General features: G+C 41.0%; 1 protein-coding gene across 3 annotated transcripts in view; it reads right to left on the reverse strand.

Moving 5' to 3' along the window:
• DYM (dymeclin) overlaps nt 1–27,542 on the reverse strand; it is a 385,616-nt gene that overhangs the window by 12,925 nt on the left and 345,149 nt on the right. For all 3 annotated transcript variants that reach the window (XM_084627911.1, XM_084627912.1, XM_084627910.1), the window contains one exon: nt 26,834–26,947. In XM_084627911.1, coding sequence (XP_084484037.1) covers nt 26,834–26,947 — 114 coding nt within the window. The remainder of the gene's footprint in view (nt 1–26,833; nt 26,948–27,542) is intronic.

Below are 27,542 nucleotides of genomic sequence, written 5' to 3' on the forward strand. Positions count from 1 at the left end.
TGAAGTCACCAAGCAGGATTTCACCTTAAGTCACTCCCATCCTTCAAGTGTTTTAATGTGTTCTAGTTACATTAAGTGAATTCCAGGAAGTTAACTTTATAACCAGAGGACCTGTGTGTTCTGCAGAATACACAGGAAGCAGAGTCCTTTCATAACTTTACTTTTCTGAGTAGAAATGTGTTTTAAGACCGCCCTGATCAAGACGTAGGGTGGAGTGAAGTTTTGGAATAGCCTTCCAAGGGAACCAGTGGGGGCAAAAGACCTATCTGGCTTTAAGATTAAACTCGGTAAGTTTACGGAGGAGATGGTATGATGGGATAACATGATTTTGGCAATTAATTGATCTTTAAATATTCATGGTAAATAGGCCCAATGGCCTGGGATGGGATGTTAGATGGGGCGGGATCTGAGTTACTACAGAGAATTCTTTCCTGGGTGTCTGGCTGGTGAATCTTGCCCATATGCTCAGGGTTCAGCTGATCGCCATATTTGGGGTTGGGAAGGAATTTTCCTCCAGGGCAGATTGGAAGAGGCCCTGGAGGTTTTTCGCCTTCCTCTGTAGCATGGGGCATGGGTCACTTGCTGGAGGATTCTCTGCTCCTTGAAGTCTTTAAACCATGATTTGAGGACTTCAATAGCTCAGACATAGGTGAGAGGTTTATCGCAGGAGTGGGTGGGTGAGATTCTGTGGCCTGCATTGTGCAAGAGGTCAGACTAGATGATCATAATGGTCCCTTCTGACCTTAATATCTATGAATCTGTAATAGGAATTAAAATGGAAGCCAAATAATGTAATACAGACTAGAAATTACTGTGTTTTTACGTGGTTCAAAACTAATCTTGTATCTTTAAAAAAAAGTGATTTCTAAGACTTTCATCTCTGGCTTTGGTAAATGGATCATGTTTAAAACGTGCTCCCTTTCAAATATGCTACATCTAAACTCAAAACAAAGAAATCGACTTAAGGAAATCAAGAATCCCAAATGCACAAATCAGGCTGGGTAAAGAGGGGAAAAACTCCTCAAAGGTGTAGACCTGGAATACCAACAGGATTTGTTCTGAATCCAAATTGCAACTAGATCATACTGCCAGAGATAGGAAATAAAAAAAAATCATCTATGTGTAACCCACACACCTCCTGGGTGTGGTGTTCTGCCCCATCTAGTGGCACGGAGACCACTTAGAGAGACAGATAAAAGGAGTCTGCTCTACAGCCTTAGGTAACAGCCAAATGGCTTTTAGCTCATGCTGTAGAGGCTCATGCACTAAACTCCAGAGGTCCCCAGTTTGATCCCGCCCCGATGACTGGGGTCTGTTGGTGCTACACGTGGGCTTATATAAAGTGGGACTGGGGTTCCTGAGCACAGTGGATCAACACTGTTATTAGTAGCACAGGTGTTTCTGTAACTGTAGTTCAAAGCTAAGAGTGCCCTCAGATCCATAGTTTCACCTGTGCAGTGCAATGGCTGCTAAAACAAAACAAAAGGAATATTGGATAGTTCAGGATTTCCCAGAGGTTTCCAGGGTCTTATACAGATATATTTCTGCTTGGTTTTAGTATTTAGTGAAAGGAGCACATTTATAGAGGAGCATGTCAGAGATAATAAGATTGGCTTGGAATCCAAGAACTTACCTATATAAATCAGGGCAAAAATCTTTTTTGGACTCCTCACACAGTAGATTTTCTATTGCGTATTCTGTGTTTGTAGCTTGCTTTGACATTAATGGGAATTTGACTTGGTGAATGAGTGCAGAATACACAACACAGATCTGCACATTTAGGGGCTTCCTTGGGACTCAAGATTCCTGGTTTCAATTCCCAGTTTCACAGCAAACTTCCTGTGTAACCTTGGGCAAGTCACTTGGTGTGTCTCTCTGCCACAGTTCCAATCTGTAATATGGAGACAAGAGGACTTTCCTACCTCAGACGAGTGTTGTGAGGATAATTGCATTAAAGATTATGAGGCACTTAGATACAATATGATGACAGGAGCCATATAAATACCTATATAGACAGAAAGTGCAATGCCAACATGCAACAAATGTCCAATATAACAGATGAAAAAATGGGCTGGGACCATATTGCAACACTGATACCACATTCAATCCTAAGGGACTTGAGCATCCTGTATAAATTAAGGTAGATTTTTGACATAATTTTATGGCTATTAAAGCAAGTGAACATCTTTCCCCTTTAACGACAATCTAAAAAGGCACAAAGCTGCAACAGAAATGTGATCTCTCCCTCCCCAGGCCAGCAGGAGGTGTGGAAGTTAGCACTTAGCATCTGGGGAGAAGCGGGGGGGGGGGAAGGGGGGAGGAGGCACAACATATCAGCTCAAAACTACTCTCTTGGTCAATGAAGGGAGTGGTGATGGCTTTCTTGGGGGAGTTGCATCCAGCCCAAACAAATTACCTATTGGTACATAGGAAGAAAAAGCCAATCCTGTCCAAGCCTTGTACAACAACATGAACTTTGAAGTTGGTGTCTCTACAAATTATGACAGTTTATAAACAGGTAAATGCTCTTTGAAGGTTGCAACTGACACCACAAAGGAAAGGGTTAAAACAACTCTTGTGCGGGTGCTTTCATTTTGTCCTAAGTTTAATGTTTTAATCTTAGTGTGGTTACTACTACTGAGCTCAGTTTCTGGGTCTGTCCTCCTGACTGCTGGGTGTGAGGACAGAGCACCCGTGGGTTTTTTGGAAAATGAGCCCTGCACTGGGTCTCCCTGCAGCAGTCTCTCTTGCTGATCTAGGAATGGCCCCAATGGACTGTGAAGGAAGTACCAGCCAATTAAGCCCTGTCTAGACTACAAATACAGCCATGCTTTGGTAATGAGTGCATGAAACTCATCTGGCCTGGAAACAGGACTGAATCGTGTCTCCACAGCAGCTTTCCACAACACACCCATGTGTCAACTGTGTCTGCATCTGCACTTACACCAGCCACACTGTGTATCAGTGCATTCTGAGGACAGTGTTCCTGGAGGACATGTGCACAGAATGGCACCCGCAATATACAGAACTATAAATGCTGGCCTATATCAGTAGAGTACTATGGATAAAATTACAGCCCTGTCTTCATTCTGTACCTCATAAAATATGCATTTTTACAATATTACAATCAATGACAAAGATATTCCAATTGTCTTGTCGGAAACAACAGCATGCCAACTATCTTCTCAAAAGTTAATCACTGCTTTTATCTCTTGTTAAGCAGATTTGTTAAAAATCTTAGCTATGAAAAATTAAACTGTCTTGAAAAAGAATTGCAAAAAGTTTTAAAGGGGTCTCTAAATGTAAAACACACACAACAAGGTTCTGAGAGCAAGAAACAACTGAATAATGAATTCACTCATTATATTTAGTTGTTTATTCAGAGACGAGGATCTAGTGCAATGTCCTGTACATAAATTTTATAGTCATCCACACGTTAGTGAAAATATAGGAAATAAACTTCATATAAAGAGAGCTACTGTACTTTTATCTTCAAAGTCACAACAGCAAAGTGATGATGCTTTCACTGCTATTTTGATTTTGAAAGATGACTGGTATAAAACAGAAGGAATGTTGTTTACTAGGGAAATATTTTGTGCTAGAGATACCATCTTCTAATCTTGCTCCACCTATGTTAACATACACGCCCCATATCTAGTGCTCCCCATAACAAGAGTGATGCTCTTGTACAAGAGCAATATCAGATAAAAACCCTCATTACAAGCTGACCTACCCTCTTCTCTCCTCCTCCCAGATACTGTAATCTACCAACTGCGCAAATAAAATTCAGACTGAACCAGGGAGTTCTGATCAGCAGTATAAAATAATCATACTGTATGTTTATTTCATTCCGTAGCAACAAAAGAAACAATTAAGCTTCAAGAACAAGACCAGCATTTTATGTTTAAGCAATAAGCCAGAACAGGGCATGCATTACTGCTCCTGACACGTGATTCAGATGTGCTGGGAGGTAGGAATGCAAATTCTGATCTGGCTCATTATTGGAGCATTATTCACAAACATGGCAATTTGGAGCATGATTGTGTTTTCAAATTCTTTTTCTAGGTACTGTTACGGCTGTAGTAGTTTTCACTAGGGAGGAAACAAGAGGAAATTTTTGTTGTCCTTGTATGAAATTGTGTCTTTTTTGTTTATCATAAAGAAGAGTCACTGATCACCTGTGAAACCTCTGGTGTTTCTTCCCCCTATTTCTGATTGGTGCCTGTAATGAAACAGAAGGGGGAAAGGGATTTGGGAGTAAAAACTACACTTTAGATAACACAGTTAAGGAGGTTTTTTTGAAAGTTACCATTTAAATTGCAGCAAGGGAGGTTTAGGTTGGATATTAGGAAAAACTTTCTAACTGTCAGAGTGGTTAAGCACTGGAATAAATTGCCTAGGGAGGTTGCGGAATCTCCATCTGTGGAGATTTTTTAAGAGCAGGTTAGACAAACACCTGTCAAGGATGGTCTAGAAAATACTTAGTCCTGCCTTGAGTGCAGGGGACTGCACTAGATGACCTCTTGAGGTCCCTTCCAGCCCTATGATTTTTTCTGAGACTTTCCCATTATCCCAGGATTTAGTTATGGAGGCTTCCCGTTTCACCCACAGAGGCAGGGAATAAAGTGGTCATCAAACTCCAGGGACTCAGTAGATGAGCTTCCCGAAAAATAAAGTGTAGGAGGTTAAAACAGAGTTTTGCAATTTTTTCTTTTTAGCTGTGTAAAAGTTGTAATGCTCCCAAGTCCTAGAGGGTGGCAAGAGGAGGAGCACAGTGATTCAGTTTGCATAGTTTTCTAGTGACGAGGTCCCAGATGTGCTTTCACTGGAAGTTGGTGTAAAGCTATAACAGTATCCACAAGGTTCAATCAGCCAAACGACATTGCTTTGGGCAACTATCTCTGATGTCACTCCATCCAGGTCCAAAACCCCCACTAATCTTGGTTTCACACAGTGAGTGGAGAAATATAATCTCTGTCCCCACCCCACCATGCCAGAGCCAAGTTGAACAAGTTCTCCATTTGTCTTTTTATTGCTGACTTTTACAGCCGATTTACTTCTGCATCAGAGGGCTCCGTGCAGCTCATTTTGTAGTTTTACTTTTACATAGTAGTAGCCCACAGAGATGAAGACAGAACTGATATCCTCTTCCCCCACCCCCACCCCCACCCCCTAAGTATGTCGCCTGCATGGCGTGCCAAGCCTGCAACATCCTCCCCCTTAAAAAAAAAAAACGTGTCTAGGAGAAAGCAGTGGTGTATATTTCTGAAGGAAGAAGTTCTTTTTGATTTTCTACATTTTAATCTGAAGGAGCCAGACCTGTAAATATTACAAAATGATAACAATTACTTAAGAACAGAGACAGACTTACTGTCACCAACTGTTAACTTTCTGATCAGGGCAGCCTAGGAAGTGGGCCCTTATCTGTCTTAAGTTCAGGACATGCTGACTAACATCCCTGTTCAGTCTGCAGACCTTTGGCTCTGTAATCTTTGTGAACTGGAAAATGTACACAATGACTGACATACTCCCTTCTGAACTAGAGGCTCAGCAAACAGAGAACCGTGCTCTGAGATAAGCAGGGCCCCCCACTAAAATGTAAGAAATCAAATTAATTTGTATTCAGAAGAAATATACAGAAGTGTAATGACAGCAAAGCCTCTCCAACTTTACTACACAGTGGAAAAGAGACTTTGGGTGAGAGAGTAAACCAGAGCGCGAGAGACAGACAGACAGTGAGAAATATGCATTAGCTTAGCGTGGAGGGCACTTATACTTGTCTGTGTTTGGGTGACTGCATCATTTGTGAATAGCAGAGTATAGGAGGGTCTTGAGTTGGTGACTGGGTCACTCTTATAAGTGAATTGCTCTCCATTGTATCGCCCCATACTTAGTGGTTTATATAGTGGAAGCTTATAGGGAAGCTATTTTTTTATTGACACAATAGCCTTGCTCTAAGTGAAGGTTTCACTGGAAACAGAAAGGCTCTTTTCACATTGTAATAATACATGGGAACAATTTGGGCCTTCTATTTTGCTTCACTGTGGATGGAATTTCTCTATATCCACTCACCCTAAGTGAGTTCAGAGTCCACATGTCCCCTATCCTATAGATGTTATATCTATGGCCTGAGAGAAGTGGTTCATAGGATGCTGTCCCCTACTGTAGCTGATTTTTAAAGGGCAGTTTTGGTAAAAGAATTACGGTGGCCTTTTATTACTCCACAAATCTGCTCTCTGTGGTATGCAAGTCACATCTGCAACCTTACTGACAACTAGTTTTTGCTGCTGTTAGCACTGAAGAACAGAGCTGTGCAAACCCTAAGGAGAGACAAGGTGGGTGAGATAGTATCTTTTAATGGACCAACTTTTGTTGTCCCTCTCACCAACAGAAGTTGGTCCAATAAAAGATACTACCTCTCCCACCTTGGCTCTCTAATATCCTGGGACTGACACGGTGCCAAACATTGCAAACAAACCGTAATGAGATCAGTTAGTGAGGAGTTCATGAACAGTACCCAGTTGTTTGGTCCACAGGGCTTGGGACTATATCAGCCACCAGGGTTTCGCACGTCTCACCTTGAGTAAGAGATCGAATTTGAGGGCTGGGCTCCCTCTCCACTTGCCCTATTCTTTGGCCAGGAGATTGCCTACCTTGGTTTTTGAGTATGCCACTTGACTGTACCTTCCAGCAGTCTCTTCAGTGAAATGAGCCCCATTATCCTACCCATAAAAGTGGCTCTGTAGAGAAATAGTCTGCACCTCACTGCAACTAGACTTGGGAAACATTCACTCTGCAGCATCTGGATCTTTGCTGAGCTGGAAGAGACACAGCATGTCTTAGCTTAAACTCTTGCTGTGGCACGTGAACTCCCATAGATTCTCTAGCAGGCGTGTTAGTAGGAATTTGGGGATACATCCATTGAAATTCATAGTGTTTCCCTGCTTACTCCACCAGTAGAAGTTTGATGGATTGTGGAATGCAGCAGCTGTCATCCCTAAAAACAATTAGACTGCCACCTGACTCGAGGGCAGAGGGACAGAAACTGGCTAATTGGGCCATCAGAATCCACAGAGTTTGTTGGGACAAGGGAGAAGTGTGTGAACATGACCAAGGACCTCAGCTCCTGTTTGCAAACCTGCACCACGGGCTGCCGCTTCAAACGTATGGACCTTAAACACAGGCTAAATTCACATGGATTCAAAGTTCACTAAAACCACTTCACCCAGCTCGACTGCATAGCTAGAGGAGAGCTATGGAGCACTAAACAAACTGCCCCTAAATTCTAATTGCAGAATCTTTATTACAAATGCTGGAATAGTTGAAAAAGTGAACCTCATAGCTGGCTTAGAAAAAAAAAAGTCAACAAAAACAATCTTTCTCAAAAAGAACAAAATCAGCTTGATAAAAGCATTTGCAACTTGTACTGAAAGTTATTATAGAATTTAACCCATGGATTGGAATGCAGTTGAAGCAACTATCAGTCAACAAAGTACATTTGTTCCTTATTTTCATTTTTGGGTGGTTACTGTAAATATTCTAAAATTTATCTCTACTTCAGCATTCAGAGGAAAGATATTTGTATTATTCTTAGTGGTTAAACATAAACCAAAACTGCAACAAAAGTTGTAGTCTTGCCTAGAAATCATAAGCCATATCTCAACTTTATTTTAGGCTTCCTAATTTAAACATAAACACTACAGTGAAAATTTGTCTAATCTCAGAAAAAGTCTTATCTTCTACTCCATTACCTAGCCCATCTGTCAGTCCAGGCAGCTCTGTTCCATACATTATATTCTTCCATGTGCCACATGTTACTGGAAGTTTAATTTAAAAATGTCATAGCAGGAGAGTTAGTGAATGGCAGTTAAGGTTGCGTGATGGTTTCCATTCTAACCTTGTATTCAGTTGCTTGTAACTGTGAGTTTTGCAGTTTCTGGGCTACAGCTTTCCAGACTTGGCCTCAGCCCAGTTATTAATATTATATTTTGAAGTCTGGAAAAAAGTGATTTTTAAACACAAGACTGAAAAGAAAACACTGACTTTATTATAATAAAATACAATAATGTAAATTATTATTAAAAATGAGACTCTTTTGAAAAGCTCTCCAACCCGAAAAGCTGAGGGTAAAAAGCTAACACATGGTAAGGAGGTAGCCCTCAATGAAAGAAAATGCCTTTGAGTATTCTTGTGAAATTTTCCTTTGATTTGACCTGAGTTACAAGTCCTTTGGAAATAACATGTCATGCCTCCGCAGTGCATTTGACACAGGGCTTTTCACTACACTAATAGTGTGTGTAGCTAAGGGAGGCTGCACAGTGCATGGTGAACTAGTTTAGCTAGATAGAGAAAAGTGTCATGAGGAGAAGGGATCTATGGGAGACGTCAACTTCTTCAACTGTGTGGCTCCTAAGATTTGTAAGAGAGGGGCTCTTCCCCACAGTGCTTGTAAGGGACAGGGCGTTCTGGGCTTGTTTAGACTGACAGTTTTGGATTATTGACAATTTGTTGCAAAGCCAGAGCAGCTTTGAAGTCCTGGATATTAGTGACAATTCTTTTATGCGCTCTTAAAAATGTTTGAATCATCCTTAAAAATAAACACGGCTTAAATGACACGGGGGTTAAATGGCCTGCAAAGTCAGAGCAATTTTGTGAATACCTGGGAGTTTGTTCATGCTCCATTTTCCTGTTTGAACAAAGTCCTCTAACCTCGAATCATTTATCTTAGTGTTTTCTTTTGTCCTGTATCTTACAGTATTCTTTTTGTTTTCGCATCAGTTTCTTTAAGTCAATGCCTAACCAAAGCAACATATCTAATAGAACCGGTGCCAGATAACCAAGAGACACTAAATTGCAATGGGCCACACAGCATGCTATGCTTTGTGTGTAGTATGTCAGGTCTTTTGCTTGTCACTTCATTTCTATGAAGTCAGACCTTCCTATCTTTCTGCAGCGTTGAAGGAACTTTTAGGGCCCTCTTAAACTAGTAGGTTGTTTTTTTTAAACTGCATAGACAAATTGATGCCAGACAAGGTAGACTGACTTACCAGCTATGCCATCCCAAGGCCTGCCTAGAAAATCAGTTTTTCTATTGCCGTACTCATTTCCAGCTGATCCCGTTGTGGCACTTCATACTACAATGAGAAGTCTAGTCTAGACTGTAGCTTGTATAAAGAGAGAAAGAGAAACATTTGCTTTATTTCTCTTGGTCATTCAAACTCCCTTTAATGATGGGAATTCGTATTTAATGGGCTGCCCCCTCCTCCACAAGGTTTTCAAAACATCTAATTGTAAGGTCGGGTCGCACATTCATCATGCCAGCTTAAAAACAAACACAGAGCCTTGGCTTTTGCTAGGACTGTTCAATCAGTGGCTGTTCTTCAATAGGGAGGAAAACAAACCTTTGTAGGTGGAAATATGAAAACACCCCCCCATCCTGACAATGTCCCTGACAATGTCCCTGAAAGTCCTGTGGATCAAGCCTTCCCTCCACATCCCCTCACTTTACACCCCCGCAGTGCAGCCACCTTCTTTATGGATAAGAACTGGGCGAAGAGTCCCTCTGGAGCCAGTCAATGACACTCAACCGAAGGAGTCATAAGACACTGAACCCTCCCTTCTCAAGGCTAAGTCTGCTACCTTTTGATTGAAGGAGGGAGAACCGATGAAATGGCTCTTCCAGTGGCAGAACAACTATTGCTAGGCTCACTACAGAATAAGTTATGCATTATTCATTATTATTACTATTTACATAATCAAGTTTTGATACATGGAAATTTTCATGATATTGATTTTGCATTTGTATAGCACCCCTGACATTTGAGAACATAAACCAAATGTTAACTGCCTAGTGGTGAGGAGATAAGATCCTCCTTGGGCAAATTATTGCACGATTGCTCATTATGGGAGTTCTACAGATGGCAGAACAAGGAGTAATGGTCTCAAGTTGCAGTGCGGGAGGTTTAGATTGGTGGAATCTCCTTCCATAGAGGTTTTTAAGGTCAGGCTTCACAAAGCCCTGGCTGGGATGATTTAGTTGGGGATTGGTCCTGCTTTGAGCAGGGCGTTGGACTAAATGACCTCCTGAGGTCCTTTCCAACCCTGATATTCTATGATTCCACTTTTTCCTCTGATGTGCCTGATACTGATCACTGTCCAAGAGAGGACACTGGACTAGATGGACTTGGCACAGCCCTACTGGCTTTAAAATGTTGGAAATTAGCAGCTACTGTAACAGCCAATGTAGCAAGGGGCACAGCAAAACTGTAAACACTCCCAACTCCAACATCAGTATCACAAAAGGCTCCAGAATCTCTAAAGCTAAGCAAACAGTTTGGCCACTGGATGCGGAACACTGTAAAAAGTTTTAATTGCAATTATTTGAAAAGTTAGAATTCGTTTTTATGGGCCAACCACACGTTAGTTCATTTGCACTGTTTTTTCTCTTCAATTCTATATAGGCTTTTATACGGCACTCATCACGGCAGCGTCTGAGTGCTTGTATTTCATGCTTCAACAGGTAACATGTGAAGCATCAACAGTGCTGGCCAGACCATGTTTGTCTGGAGGGAACTGACTCACACGGCTATTCCATAATAATGTGGCACTCATGGAATAAATCCCCTGGGTAGACACTCTGTTCCGGAATAAAAGTGACACATCTCATCCCTGAACTGTGGAATCACTATTACTTCAATTAGTCACCTGAAACCTACCTCTGCCAATGCACCTCAGTGCTTTTGTGCAACAACCTACCCCACTCCAGTCTTTGGCCTCTGGATCAAGGACTGCCAATCTTATCAAACTTAATTATTTGCATATCAGTAATTCCTACAATGTGCAAAGTGATGTCTTTGAACAGGAAATACACTGTCCCTGTCACAAAGAATTTCCAATCAAAGAATACAAGCAGCAGCTTATGAAGGGTAGGGCAGAAGGAGAGGCAATCAAGACATATACAAGGTGGGATTTGCAAAATCACTCACTGTCAGCCAACTGACTTCCACTGAAGTCCATGAAAGTTTTACCAGTGCCTTTGAAAATCTTGACCATAATGTTTATGTATACTTTATTTATCTTGATATACTTAAATTACTATAACCTACTGCCCCTGGACCTGTCCATTCTCAACTGCCTGATATTTTGTAGGCATCAGGGCAGAACTGTATTGTGAGAAGGAGGAAAGGGCACTGTCCTTACAGATCAAACAGTGTTAAGGTCTATGGTGGTTTAATGATGACAGGTGTCCATCTGGGATCATTATGAGCCCACCAAATATTTTTCCACCGTGAGGCAAGTCTGTATTTGAATGTTGGAGCCCCTGGGTGAAAGACTAATGATATTTGTTTTCTGGGGCACCTTTCACCATTAATTCTTTCATTTGTAACAGGAAGGATGCCAAATGCAAGCACTTAGGGCTTTTATTTACTTTCTGGCTTGAGTATCTAGGGGGAAAAAAAAGATGAACCAAGTCTCTGTTTGAACTTTTCAGTCATATGTTCTCTACACTGTGTATGTGTTTTAAGAATGTCGCTTGTTAGCAGGAACGTTTTGTTTATACAATAATAATAAAAACAAAATGGCTACCTTTGTAAGACTTGTAAGTACAATTTTAGCTGCAGACACAGCTTTGAAAATGTCTGATTTTTATGATTCTCAATTACATCAGTGACAAGGCTTCACTTGATGAGACAGAGTCATTCATTTATTCTCTTTTGCAATGGCTTGTCTCTACAGGGTCCAGACTGTGAGCAAGGCCACTAGTTGGCGCCAGCCAAGGACTGGTCTTGTGACACCACGTCAATCTCAGTAGGTGGTAGACAAGACATCCAGTTCTCTACAGCAGGTTGCTGGGTAGCTGTATTTAATAACAACTTGTTAATGAAAGAAGGATCCAAAACACTGACAAAGCCTGAGCATAAAGAACCCTAACATATTTTCCTTGTGTCCCATTCTTAATGAAAAAGAGAAAGAGCAATAATGATGAGACTGCAAAGGATCCTGTTTACAGGATCTTGTCATAAGAACTGATGAAAATTAAATAAGGCTGGTTTTAGTTGCTACTGCCATCAATTAATGCGGGAACCACTTCCAATCATAATAATTACCACATGTGCACTGTGCTTTACCTCTGGGGCTATTAATTCCACACATAAGAGGATACAGCTATAGACTGCATTAGAACACATTAATGTCACAATAGAAATGCTCTTATTGTAATATTCTGTTACATAAACTGAAATGATTTGGGTGATAGGGAAACAGGAGTCAGCTCTGACCACCAGACAACTTGCTGGTGATCAATCCTCTCTGTGCTCAAAGACAAAAACAGTATTACACCAGAAGAATGACAACAGCTCCCTTAGCTGTCTAGCAGACAAAGCCCTCACAGTCTTGAGAGACAGATGCTGTCTCCTACATAGTTGCAACATTGTTCCGGGTACGTTTTGTATCAATGACTCTCCCTTCTCACTGAGATCTGCCAGATTATCGATTTATGTTCACAGCAGCAGTAAGTGCCACACAGACGTGTTATATAAACTGCTGAGCAACCCTTACATCTAAATATAATGTGATATTTCCCAGTAACTAAGTTGTATTTTAATTTTATTTTATCAATTAACTTGAATTTATAAATGCATATCTGATTTTACAGGTTTAGTATAATCTATGGAAACTATATACATAATAAAAGATTATGATACCCCAAATACCTTTAAAAATTGTTTGTAGCCAGTAGTGGTTTGTAAATAAAAGTAAAATGCAAAGTTAAAAGAAAAGTGCATGCAAAGATGACTATATCCTGTTTATACTTTTGATGGTCAGTACAACAGAATAAGTTTAAAAAAAAAAATCTGGTCCAGTTCTGGCCAAGATCACATAAATTAGATTATCTACTTTAAGAGTTAAACTTCCCGGTAAACAACAAAACCTTATCTGTGTTGTTCAAATGCATGCTTCTCTCAATTTTGTTCCTTCTACTTTATGCACAAGTTGATCCATAACATGAAGAATATGCTTAACTTGCCATCACACTGAATCACAAGTTAAAACCATTCAGGTATGATAAAACTGAGAACTGGTTGAAAATCATTTCTAACTATAATGCAAAGGAACAAACCTGAATGTAAGGGTTCAAATTATCAAGTTCACTATCTTCAATAAGTTTATATAGTGAGAATGCATGTCAGCAACCTCATACAATATTTAAATGTAAAAAGGACATGAAGTCTTCTTAGCAAAGTCATAAAGAAACTAACAAGAGTAAACAGTTAATGTGTTCTTGCTTCTTCTGAAATTAGGAACAAACCATATTTCGTCAGTGAGGTTTGGCAACGTGAGAAATCCTGTAACCAATTTCATTTCCTGATAAATGAACGGTCCACAGGGGAAAGTCAGCCAGAGGGTTTCGGAACTGTCGAGTGCTCAGACATTACTGAAAGACTCCTTGAAGGAGCCAGACAGTCTATTGCTTATCACTGCTGAGCCAAATAGCACCATGCAAACATTGGAACGGCCAGATTCCATTTAGAACTCTTACTGAAGCACAACATGATAGTACTTCATCAACATGTGGTATCCCCTTAAAAAATGAAACGGCTATAGTACACCTCCTATATTATGCTTTAAGCCACTGAGCTGGAAACACATGATTGAATAAAACACACACTGGTATATGGCTTTTAACTGTCTTTATCGTTTATGTATTTTAAAGCCAAGCCCTAAAAGCAACTTTGTATGTAGAATGAGTTTAGATTTTTATTTTATTTATGTATTTTAACTGGAGAAATATTAGTACAGAAAATAAATAATTCAAGTATGGCTATATTTTGGCAAGAGAGCGACTAGGGAAATTTTTCAAAGAAATTGACCGGCTATGTTGCTTGCAAAGTTGAGCAATCTCTAGCATTTTGGAGTTTCTGGTTTTAATCTAAGTAAACCCTCTCTGAGTGCTTTTCTTTTTTAAAGTTATCATAACTAGTATATGTGATCATTTTACAGCACAACATTAACAGTATATATCACATCTACCTGCAAAGTAACCAGAACTCTTCAACTTGCTAGACAAGCTGTGGTATGTTTTTAGATATGACAGTATATTTAAAAAACATATTTCAAAATGGAGCTAAACTGTTTGTTCATTTTTATATTATTACAAATTGATTCACAACTCAAACATTTTTTACAGGAAATTCACGTAGGTTGACATGTAGAGATTTAACTTTTAAAAGTCCAAAGCCTGAGCTTGTAAAAAAAATATTGCCAGTCTGATGACCCCTGAAGGGAAGATAAAAGAAAAAAATAGCCCAAATAATAACTTCAGGCCTTCATTACAAAATACTGGCTAACTTTTCAAGTGGCTTGCAGGCTTAGATTAGCAGTGGAGTCTGTAGCTGATTAGCTGCACCCTCACAAACAGATGTCACAGTAACAGGGAGAAAAAGGCTATAGGTTCTAGAGTTTACAAGAAAGAGCACAATTTCACTGATGAACAACAAAATATTAAAAAAGGAAACCAGGAAAGTCAGAGAAATATTATATGCTCGCTCTTAGCCCAAATGTCAGAACTCATTTTCCCTGCATCTTCTATTGCTGTAGTAACCACAGGAGAAATTCTTCACTTCGAAGGAAAATTTTGCTCATCTGATTCATTTCACACTTTATCATGATATAATCATACACTGATTTGCTGGGATCTAAGGTATATTGTACTTGAGGTCCAAACTGAAGGGATGGTTCTGTGTTTGATAATCCCAGGGTGGATACATTAAAAAAGGAAAGTTCTCCATGTTAAGTATTTACCATTCAAACCCTGGTTTGTAAGCAAGGTACATGAATACCAGAATGCACCTTGGAGAGAGCAGCATGGTTTAATTTTAGAATTCAGAGCTAGGAACTCCAGGAGTCATAATCCCAGTTGACACTGAGTACCTTCTGTGGCCTTAGTCAAGTAACTTAAATCCTCTGTACTTCAGATTCCCCATCTGTAAAATGGGGAAGATACGATTTACCTTACCTGGACACTGGGAGGATTAGTTATGATTGCAAAGCATTCTGAAGATAGAAAGGAGCATCTAAATGCTAAGTATTATTAATACCCTTTGGTTAAAGCAGTTAGTGCTATATACGTTACATATATATGATTTCTCTCCACCCCTGCTCCACAATTCAAGTATTAAGGTATTGAAAATAGGAAGAGTATTTTCTTCTCTCTTCAGCAGCAAACATAGCTCATTGGCTGTGGTATGAGAATGAAAGGCAATATACTACAGGTTATGGTGTATTGTAAACTGGGTGACTTAACTGAAAACCTCTACTGGAGGACAGAAATTTATAAATAGCTTCTGAGGTTACTAGCCAAAGCAAAATGAAGACATTTCAGCACTCTCTCATTGTAAGCATAATGCAATGCAAATGAGATGATTCCTTAGGCAGGTTCTATGGAGTATGTGATTTACCAGCAACTTCAACACTCAGGCACCCAACAGTTAGATTGGGAGAGAAAAGTGGCAATATGGTACTCAAGACTCACCCACAGCTCCCTCAAGCTGAGATTTCCTCATTAGCCATGCTACTAATCCCATCTTTTCCCACCCACTCAACATTACTTTGCTTCCATAACCCCTGCTATTCAGCTCCATTAGAGTGCAGAGCAGCAAAGTGAAATTGGCAACATGTTTGAAGCACTGGGGTCTCCTAAATTCCACTTTGCTGCTCCACTTACATATGCATAAGAAGAAAAACATGTTGGCGTGCTATACGAGATATACCAGTCCTGTGACCCCAAATGCATGGCAAGATGGACAGAGGTGTGGATTTAAAAGTGGATAAGGTAACTGAGGGAATAGCAAGTGTACATGAGTAGTGACTTTACTGGATAACAATGAAATATTTACTGATGCAAGAGTTATCTGTGAGGGGATAAGGCCAAAGCAGACTGGACACAAATCCAACAAGTGCTCTTCTAATCGGCCTGTTGATCAGGGTGATGGATGCCTGCCTCTACTAAAGAATAAACATGATCGCTGTGCAGCATCCTCAGTCCCTGCTGATATGGGGAGTAAGACTCTGGTCACCTACATCTAGGCAACAGCAATGCAAACTACTATTGCTAAGTTGGCTCCACAGGTGACACACGATTAGAAAAGCAACATGTATATATGTTCATTGTGAAATATTCTGGTAAAATATTGCACCAGTGCCACTATTACAAAATAGTGGTCATAATAAAAATGAACAACATATGCTTAAATAGCATCATTTATCTGAGTATCTCAAAACACTTGACAAAGAATAGGCCTGGATTTATGAAGTAGGCAAGAATTAAACTTGTTTTACAAAGAGGGAAACCAAGGGATTGAAACTCACAGTTTTACAATGAGCCAATAGAAGAGCCAAGCAAAGAACCCAGGAGACCTGAATCCCAGCCCCGCAGTCAAGTCCCCATACCATTTGGGGGCCTGATCTACTCCCACTGGAGACTCCTGTTAACTTTACTAGGAGTTGGAATAGTCCTTGTTTCCTATTATTAAACTAGTAGTAATGGTTCATAACATTTAAAACTACAGGGCAAAATCCTGGCCCCACTGACTTAATTAGGGCCAGTAGTTCAACCATGAATCTTTAAAATGCTAAGGAATAGGAATGCACGTTTTAGGAGGGAAACAGAGCTGAAGTTCTCTGTTTACTCTTGATCTACAAAGAAAAAGTTTTATGGAGTGCTCTTTCCAAGTTGAAGGCATGATTATTATTTTCTGCTGGAAAACATTCTGGCTCGTTTACAGTGAGAATCTAATATTACATGGGAAAGAGTTTAAAGAGCAGAGACTCAAGAGGTTGCTAATGCATATTTTCCTATGCTGATGCTGTAATGATGTTTATATTACTCTTTGATAGGGAGGTGTCAGAAAAGCATTACTGTAGCTTTGACTTTGTGCCAGGAGTACAAGTAAACTAAAATTGCTGTTTCTTACTAGCCCTGGTTAGCAATGCCAATAAGTTGCTTTTTAATTCCTCCCCTCGGCACCCCACCTCCCATTTACTAGGTTTCCCCACCATCACTGCTGGAAGAATCCATAGCAGGCCCTTGAAACAAATTTAAGCGAAAATGCTGTTTTAATTCCTGAAATGACTGACAGCTGCAATATAAAAGCAAACCTAAGTTGTTTGGGTTCTCAAGAGCAGCCACATTTTTGAAATGAGTTTCCTAAAGCCACTTGAGGGTTATTTTTGCACATAAGCCTATAAAAATAATTTAATAAAAATGTATATTATAGAATTTTCATATCCAGAAGACACCTGGGGAGAGGTGGACTGCACATCCCCTTTTCAAACAGTCTTGAAAGTAATGTATAAATATGGTATCTATTACAACATTAACTAACTCTCTTTGGGAGTGCCACACAGAGGTTGTAGATGCCATGGTATACACTACTGCTGCTAGACCTGGCAATCTTTTGACAGATAACTTGACTGTAACTAGGACCTTATGTGCAAAAGAACTTTTCTTATACCACCAAAGTAAGCCAAATCTTGGAATGTGCAACATTTAAAATTCCATATATAGGTTTAGTGGAGCAGTAATTGTATTGGGCATTTTCGTTGCTTTTTAGATTTAAAAATTCTAACACAAAAACAATCTTTTTTATATCAATATGCTTTACAAATGACTCACCACATTAAGCAAACATTTTAAAAGTCTAGAGGTTCAGTAATATGAAGCTTCTCACTTATTGAATGTTTCAAGCTGAACTACATTCCAAACAGTCACACTATACATTTATTTCACTTTCCTTAAAGCTTCCAACTTACATGCATTTTTACAACTTATACTGGAAACATGGCTTGGAAAACAGCTTTGTTAGTAGTTGATCACTAACTCATCCCCCTCATCTACAGTATTTGCACTATATATATTGTATGGACATAGAAATAGGCCATATTTCATCTCTTCAGAGCCTGCTGAAATACATTTTAGACGAAGAAAGTTTCAGCAATGGGTTTTTGAGAGCATCATCGCAACTGAGGTCAACCCATTTTTCAAATGATTGTGGATCTCAAAACTGCTGCTGCTAAGTTATTTCCGTGCACTTAATCATAGAATATCAGGGTTGGAAGGGACCTCGGGAGGTCATCTAGTCCAACCCCCTGCTCAAAGCAGGACCAATCCCCAATTTTTGCCCCAGATCCCTAAATGGCACCCTCAAGGATTGAACTCACAACCCTGGGTTTAGCAGGCCAGTGCTCAAACCTCCCCCCTTACTTGCCATAGCGATGTTGATGTAGTGCTGGAGACTATGTCTATACTTACAGCACCGAGTAGAGCACACACACACACTGCTCGCCTCCCTAGCCAGGGTATAAAGAGCAGTGCCACAGGGAAAGACTCTAGCAGTGGGGAAAAGCTCTGATAGGCAGGGGGCAGTGGAGAAAGGCTCCAGCAGCTCCCTATGGCAGGGAGCGGACATAGCTGTTTCCTGCTGCCTCCCCCTGCCAGAGCCTTTCCCTGCAGCAGAGAAAGGTTCCAGGATTGGGGCGGCAGCAGGATGCTATGTTGCTAAAAACAGCAGTGTAGATGGGGGAGGCACTGACTGTGTGTGTAGAGAGCCTTGTACGGTATATACCTCGAGGTTCTGGCGTGTCTTTGCTCCATTCACCTAAGCAGTGCCTCACCATTTACACTGTTATTTAGACCTGTGCTACGGTGCTGTAGCTGTGTCGTTGCTGCACCCATAGCATAGACAGGCCTGAGGCACTCTCATTCCAAAATAAGAGTGTCCACACATGGAGTTAATCAGGAATAGCTATTCCGGAATAACTCCCCTTAAACTCCCCTTTAGTTAAACTGGTGTAAATCCCTGTGTGGGCTCTTATTTCAATTTAGGCTCTGTCTACACTACAGACCTTACAGCCGCACCGCTGTAAGGTCTCCTGTGCAGCTGCTTTATGCTGACAGACGAATGATCTTCCATTGGCATAATTAGACCACCCCCAACCAGTGGTGGTAGCTATGTCAGTGGAGAGTGTCTCCCGCCGACACAGCGCTATTTGCACCGGTGCTTTTGTCGCTGAAATTTACATCGGTCAGGGGTGGGGTTTTTTTTTGTCCAAGGGACAAAAGTTTTACCGACAGAAGTGCTAGTGTAAACATAGCCTTAGTTTAAGACAATTAGGAACAGGTTGAAACTAAATGGAAATAAGCCACTATTAAATAAGAGCTTCCACACAAGGGTTTTCAACCACTTTAACTAAGGCTATTTAATTAAACCAGTGCAAGTTTGTACGTAGACAAGCCCTTGGGCACCATCCTCAATGGGGCCATCTACTGTCATAAGTCCTGTCACAACGCTTCACATAATTGTTCCTGGAACACCTGACTGTCCCAAAGCATATTTGTTGAGGGACAAGCAGCACATTCTTCTCTGCCAAAAGCCTGTGAGAATATGACCTCTAGGTATGAATGCTTTCAAAAGGAACATGAATTATTATTCACTGCTTCTCAAACAGCTCCAAAGTGAGAAAGTGATATCTCTAGGGGTATGTCTACACTACAAGCACCACAGTGGCAAAGCTGCAGCTTGTCTACTGTAGCATAGGCACTTACTACAGCAACAGAAGGGATTTTTCTGTTGCTGCAGTAAATCTGCTCCCTCGAGAGATGGTGAGCTAAGATGACAGAAGAATTCTTCAGCCGATTTGGCTGTGTCTGCTACAGTGGGGGTTAGGTTGACTCAACTATGTCACACCGGGTATGAGAACCTAAATTTTAGCTGCAGACCAGGCCTTAGTCTCTTTCACTGTGAAACAATGACATTCAGCCCAACGTCTGAGTTGCATTGCTTTGGTCTGTAGACATACACTAGAACTGTGCTTTCATTTTTAGTCATGGTCCATGCTGCCCCAATAAAACCACTACGTATATCAGTTTTTGAAAGCCGCAAAAGCAGTTTGCCAAAAATACATCCTATATTCCTCCTTCCAGTTTGATATTCCTCAGGTTAAGGGTTAACAGCAGCTGTGGGTTAGTAAAGGGAAGTCTGCATTACAGCTGCCTGCATAATGTCAGATCTAAGGATGTATTAGACACAGTCAGTTTCCAGTACTGTCAGATCCTTGACCTTTCAGAGCAGAAAAACATAAATATGGAGAAAAATCTGATAAATTTATTTTAGGAAGTTTTCTGTCTCCCTCACCCAGCACTACGCCCCACAATCCCTAGTCTCCATCATTAATCTGCCATTTTCTCCTTTGCAATGCCATGTGGCATTAATTTACATATTCTTATGCAGTGCCCAGCGTCCATGGCAGCTGGGCACTATTACAACAATTAAAACAAACATAAAACAGTCACAGGCAGAGACAACCCGTTTAAATTAGTAAACCGTATGTCTGCAATAGCTTAATTAAAGGCCTGTGTAAACAAATGTGCCTTGCATTGTGCCCTGAAACTCCTCAAAGTCTTGTTCTGGCACAGCACAGCAGCATGACCTCCAAGCACTGGGGAACTCAGTGGGGAATGCCCTGTTGCAAGGACTCCTACAGTGAAACTCCATGAATCATCAGCAAGAGCAATCCAGCTGATATCAACTGATGTCATGGTTCAGAGAGTGAGGGATGATCTCCCACGTAGTTGCACCCTAGACCATGTAAGGTTTTACAGATTGTAACCAATACCCTCAATTACATAAGAACGGCTATACTGGATCAGACCAAAGGTCCATCTAGCCCAGTGTCCTGTCTTCCGACAGTGGCCAATGCCAGGTGCCCCAGAGGGAATGAACAGAACAGGTAATCATCAAGTGATCCATCTCCTGTTGCTCATTCCGAGCTTTGGGCAAACAGAGGCTAGGGGCACCATCCCAGCCCATTCTGGGTAATAGCCACTGACGGACCTATCCTCCATGAATTTATCTAGTTCTTTTTTGAACCCTGTTGGCCTTCAAAACATCCTCTGGCAAAGAGTTCCCAGGCTGACTGTGCGTTGTGTGAAGAAATTCTTCCTTTGGTTTGTTTTAAACCTGCTGCCTATTAATTTCATGTGGTGAACCCTAGTTCTTGTGTTAGGAGGAGGAGTAAACAACACTTACTTATTTACTCTCTCCACAAAAGTCAAGATTTTATAAACCTCTATCATATTCCCCCTTAGTCGTCTCTTTTCCAAGCTGAAAAGTCCCAGCCTTATTAATCTCTCCTCATACAAAAGCCATTCCGTACCCCTAATAATTTTTGTTTCCCTTTTCAATTCCAATATATCTTTTTTAGAGATTTGACGACCACATCTGCACGCAGTATTCGAGATGTGGGCATACCATGGATTTATATGGAAGCAATATGATATTTTCTGTCTTATCATTATCCCTTTCTTAATGATTCCCAACATTCTGTTTGCTTTTTTGACTGCCACTGCACACTGAGTGGATGTTTTCAGAGAACTATCCACAATGACTCCAAGATCTCTTCCTTGAGTGGTAACAGCTAATTTAGACCCCATCATTTTATATGTATAGTTGGGATTATGTTTTCTAACGTGCATTACTTTGCATTTATCAACATTGAATTTCATCTGCCATTTTGTTGCCAATGTCACTTAGCTTTGAGAGATCCTTGGATCTTGGACCCAAATGCAAATAGGTGGTCAATCCACAGCATGGAGCACTGGTTTAACGTACACATAGTGACCCAATGTACTCAGGACGTGGGTCTTTTCATTTTGCACCAGATATACAATAAACACTGAAGAGCACATTGCAGTAATATAGTTGGAAGCTAGCAATGGCAAGCATAACCGTGGCAGTGTCTGCATTCAAACAGAGGCCCAAGCTGTCTAGCCAGCCTTGATGAAAAAGTGTTCTACAGGCCAAGGCCAGTATCTGAGAATCCCAGTGCAATGGAAGACCGAGGATGACTCACTCTAGTATCGAACTGCAGTTGCCAATATAAGTCAATTATTTGCAAGTTACACCGATGTGGGGGTTGATTTCATACTGCACAAGATTTATGAACCCAGTATTTCTTTGCTGAATGGCACTCCCCTCACTCTTCATGGGCTCAGACAGTACCGGACTATGAGTCTCATAAAGGGGCAAGGAAGTGAACAAAAAATGCCAACGCCCTTCTGATCACCCCAGAGGAGAGAACAGAACCCTTCCAGGCTTCTGAGAAGTCAGCAGCAGAACCAGCAAATTGCCTGCCCTCTGCATTGTAAATTCAGGAGCTTCCTCCCTCCAATTTCTGGGAGGTAAAAGGCACTTTCCTCGAAGGGTATGTCTTCGCTGCAGAGCTAACTTGAGTTATCTACAGTCCAGTTACGCCTCTCAAGTTAGCTTAGCTCAAAGTGAGAGTAGCCACACTGTGAAAACACACTTGAGTTGCTGCAGCCATACTAGCACCACACGCACTTGTGCTAAGATTTCGGAGGGCACATGCTAGGATTTTTAGGACTGCAGTAAGATAAGCTGCTCTACGAATTCTTTCACACTGTATTGTGGGAGAACTTGTCTGTCCTTTCTGAGCGCATGGGGGGACTTGTGGGAAAACACTGGAGAATTAGAGGCAGTTGAGTGATGCTAGCCTGTGTCGATGCTGCAGTGGTTACGTTAGCAGCAGACATGTTGTGCTCACTCTAGCTTAAGTCTATACCCCCTCTCTTGGGCCAGCCAACTTGAGTGAAAAGCACCACTGCACTCAAATTAAGGGTTTTGTGCATGGACAAGAGTCAAGTTAGGGGCAACTCTTGAGCTATAACTCGAGTTAACTTTGCAGTGCAGACAAGCCCTACAATTTAGCGACCAGAAGACGGAGTCCTCCATTGCCACCTTGGCCCAAAACCACGATTTATTTTAATTATAACCACAATTTCATTGTCTGTCTTCTGATGGACTAACTTTTGGGGTTGACAGTACTCCTGAAACCAGCTGGATGGTATGCCAAGGCTGTACTGCAGTTCTGGGACAGCTGTTAGGCAGCACTCAGGAACTATCTTGTCTCCAATTTCCCATTCCCTCCCTACCCCCTGCTATCTGGTGACTAAGGGCTTGCTTCCGATGTAACAAACAGGAGTTGAAGGACCTGGAACTGCTCAGCTAAGAGAGGAGCAAGCCTCAGAGGGTATGTTTACACAGGGTTTCTGGAGTGAACCTCCCAGCCCAGGTCGACAGACTTGGCCTAGCAGGGCTCATGCTAGTGCCCTAAAAATAGCTGTATAGACAGTGCCTTGAAATTGAGGCATGGGTTGGAGCTCGGACTCGGAAGTGACCTGAGCTGGGAGGCTCGCTCCAAAATGCTTTGTTGACATACCCTGAGACGTGCCCTGAACACTCAAACCCTGTTTTTTTGTTCAGTCAGGGTCCAGGGATTGGACGGAGAAAGGTTTTTTCCCTTTTCCATTTTGTTGAGTGAATTTTATTGCTCGTAAAACTAGAACAAGTTCTAATGACTGTTGCATGCTTGACTCATATCAGAGAGGCACAGTATAAGAGCATAACTGCTTCTGTCGAGCACAGGGAGAGATGATAAAGAAACAGAGAAAAAAGTAGCAAATACAAATCAACGCAGTGGGAAAATTCAGGCAGGGCGGAAACCCAACTTAAGCAAGTGCTTGTAAAAATAAAATGATTTTAGTTTAAATGGCTTAGCCAGTGGGGAATTTCTTTCAAAAGCATGAAATGTGGTCTCTCAAGTGTGCTCACTCCATGAACCCAAATGTCAGCTTCCAGTTAATATCTGGCATTCAGAACAAGTTTTCCCACTTATTGTAAAATAGCAGTTATCTGCTGGCTAACTCCCATTGAAAATCCTGAGATAAATCCCAGACTCCAGACACAGTCTCACTTCTCTCACGTTCCTAATCCTCAAACTACAGAGGATTCACTGAAAGGAAGAAAAGACAACTTGTGAATCTAAAAGAGAGAGCGAGACACGAAGACCAATTTTCACCTATCACCATGATCTTTAAATTGCCTTTAATAAGCTTCTGCAATAAAAAAGGGAGCCTGGATTGTGGCCTGCTTGTCTGCAAAGGAGACAGCTCTATCTATGAGCTGTGGTTTCCACCTCAGTCCCAGGCTTATTAGCTTAATTTATCTTCTCTCTCAGGCTGAAAGAGAAATAACCAGTTCTTGATTTCAGCACCTGCCCTTTATCTCTCTGTTTATGCAGGAGTCTTCTAAAAGGCTAATTACTCAGCTTGGACTTTCCCTGACTTACACAGTGTATGGCTAAAAGCACATGATTTAAAGTCATGTTAATTACACTAGGTTTATCTTGAAGAGCAGTGAGGTTGCTTCTTGTAAGGATACTAAGACACAGAGCCTCCAGTTCTTGGCATGTATTTGCCAAATTGATTCAGGGGATGATTTTTCACATATTTACCTAAAAAAGGTCAATTTAATTAGCAATCTGACATTTGCGTTTGAGTTACAGGTATGTGTTCCTGTCAGTCACATGCCACTTCCCAGTGTGAAAGTGACGAGGAGTGGCATGGAGTACAGTGAAATGCATAAGCACCACTGTGCAGATCAGGGTCATGGCTGCAAGTGCTTTTTTTTTGGTTTACATTTTTTCGTACTTCAACAATGGCTCCAACAATATGCTCAAAATCTAAGTAAATCTAATTAATCTGAAGTTATTTCTTCCACTAAGCCCACAATAACCGAGTCAAGAATGGAGCTACCAGGATGCGTGTCTGCCTTGAGTCAGTGAGGGAAAGGACGGCTTCAGTCCTCACCCTTCCACCCCAGGGCCTGTTTACTGTTCATCAACCTCACTCAACATCAGGGATTACTGATGTTTGAGCACTCAAGACGAAACTCCCTGTGGACGGAGCTAACCATGGCATGCAGTGCCATACCCAGAGAGTCATTCACGGTATTATAGGATTAAGGCACTCTCCTTTGTCTGGTAGTTGAAGCTCTGAGGTTCTTTTTATGGCGCAGTGCTGCTGCAGAAAAAGAGGGTAGATGCTGAAGCTGCCCTTCAGGCATCTACTCTAGCCTTGGGCTAGGAGTTTCCCAGGTGAAAAAGTCAGGGGCTACAACAGGAAGAGCTATGAGGTGCCATGGACAGAGAGAGAGAGAGAGACAGAGGCACAAAACAGCTTCTTTTGAGGGACAGGGCTGAGGGGCCTGCCCTGAGGTTTCTGCAAGAGACAGTTGCTTGGGCTACTGTTTGTTACCACCCACTTGAGAAAATGGGGCTTGTGTACATTTTATAAACAAACACACAGACACACTAAGGAAAACCTTGACTCTGAATCACTGATATCTGCTCCAGACAAAAAACTGACCTGCTCTGATCTGACCTTTGGTCAGCAATGGGGCAACAATACTAAAGTCAGTATTTGGGAGCAAGTGTTGTCTAGTGATCAGAGTAGCAGACTGGCAGTCAGAATGCCTGGCCTCTCTTCCGGCCCTGTCTCTAACTTGGGTGGCTTTTGGAAAAAGGTAATGAATAAACCTCAGATCTTTGTGTACTTCAATTCACTATCTAACAATGAATTTATGTCAAGCAACACTATTAATCTTTTGATTACCTGGAGCTTTATTTATTCATACAAGAATGCTTTTTCTCAAACAATTCCATACATGGAATGGAAATGACTCAAGATGTAGTGTTCATTTTCAGACAGTCTCTGTGGTACCAGAGGAAGTGGAACAAGGAAGATGAAGGAAACTGTAATAAAAACATGTGCTTACATAGACTAATTACATGCACAGCTAGATGGTTCCTGGGATTTTTTTTTTAAATAAGATACAAATCAATAAAATATCAGCAGTCACAACTGGTCATTCATCCTCTGCCATACACTATTATCAGTCGATAGTTTCCTGAAAGTACCACACTAGAAGCGGATCTGGAGGAGGAATCTGATGAAGGACAAAGTAGTGGCTTTATAGACTAGACAGGGGAAGGAGTACAATGCGTAAGGGACAGCATGGAAGAGAGTGCAAAGGTGGTGGTGTAAGATGTAGATGAATGGGTGCTGGAAGGTGGCATTGTCAGCGGAACAGCAGTAGAGAGAAACAATGCAGTAATACAAGATTGGATATTGAGGGAGGGTTGGGCTGTGAAGAGCCTTAAATATAAGGATTACAAAGCATCTATTTGATGTAGTGGAGAAGGGGGAGTGTTTCAAATACAGGAGTTACATCTACCTATCTAGGTACTTATATGGCCCTCATTTCTGTAGTATCACACAATCATTAGTGGATTTTACCCTCATAACACTCCCCTGAGAGGTAGGAAAGTGCTATAATCCCTATTATACAGATGGGGAACTGAAGCTCTGGGTAGATTAAGTGGCTCGCCCAGGATGCTTGTGGCTGAGCAACATTAGGATTACCCAGGCCCTAGGCTTGTTACCACTAGACCATTTTGTTCCTACCCCCAAACCATGGGTCAGGAAAATGATCTTAGCCGTGTTTTGAATGGACTTGAAGGGAGCAATGTGGGTGTCTGGAAGGCCAGAGAGGATGACGACGCAGTAGTAAAAATGGGAAATGAGGAGGGCCTGGTTGAGAATGTTTAGTGTGGTCAAAGAGAAAAGACTCCATCTCTGAGACATTATGAGAAAGCCCCACCTTGGACGTGTTCTAATTTCTCCAAATCGTAGGCACCAAAATTCACTAGCAAATCAAGAAAATACATTTCACACACACACACAAAATCCAAACATAAGCTTACAGTCCAAACTAATGAGGTATTTTAAATTAAAACACAAGCATATTACAATCCATAATGCAGTACTGTATGACCTGACCTCAAAAGAAAAAAGACATTTTGACATAATTAATTGGAACATTACATTTGAATTGACTAAGTCTTTGACACCACTTACTCTTAGTCTGTCTTTGGGCAATGCAACAGCTCCTTGTTTGATAATTTCCAGAACTCTCTCCACTGACAGCTGGGCTCCAGCTTGCTCTAACCGTGAGCTGAAAAAGCTGATTACCTGTAATAGAAAGTGATAACATATAAACAAGTGCAAGAAAGAGATAATTTTACCAGTTTACAAATGAAACAATCATTTTCTCTCCCTCTCTTGATCAGAATATCTTTAAACTGTTCTTTTCAAAGCACTCGTAATTACTTACGCCACAATCAAGAAATTTGTTGATTTATGGCAAGTTAATAAAAATTATCAGCATTCTTCAATGGTCAATGTTGGTGGATGATTAATTTAATACAGTTTATTTAGCAATGCAATTCAGTTAATAGATTTACAATTTTTAGTGCCAGCATCAACAGATCTGTTGACATTCTGTTCATATATATTATGTTGCTAATGTGCACACGTAGAAAGTTTCCTAAACAACAGAAATCTGTGCAATACCTGATTTATTTCTTCCACTGTTATATATATACAAGAAAACTTCTGGGTAAAATGTGACTGAAACAGGCTTATAACGAGTCAGTTTCTATTGAAACAAATTCATGGACTACCTAAGGCTTCACAGTGGATGTCACATTGCAAAAACAATTTCAAAACTAGACTGGAGAAAGGATTAGCAAAAGCACTGTTGGGAACAATCTTGCTTTGGCAGTCT

The sequence above is a fragment of the Lepidochelys olivacea genome (assembly GCF_965140295.1).
Source record: "Lepidochelys olivacea isolate rLepOli2 genome assembly, chromosome: 5".
NCBI lineage: Eukaryota > Metazoa > Chordata > Testudines > Cheloniidae > Lepidochelys > Lepidochelys olivacea.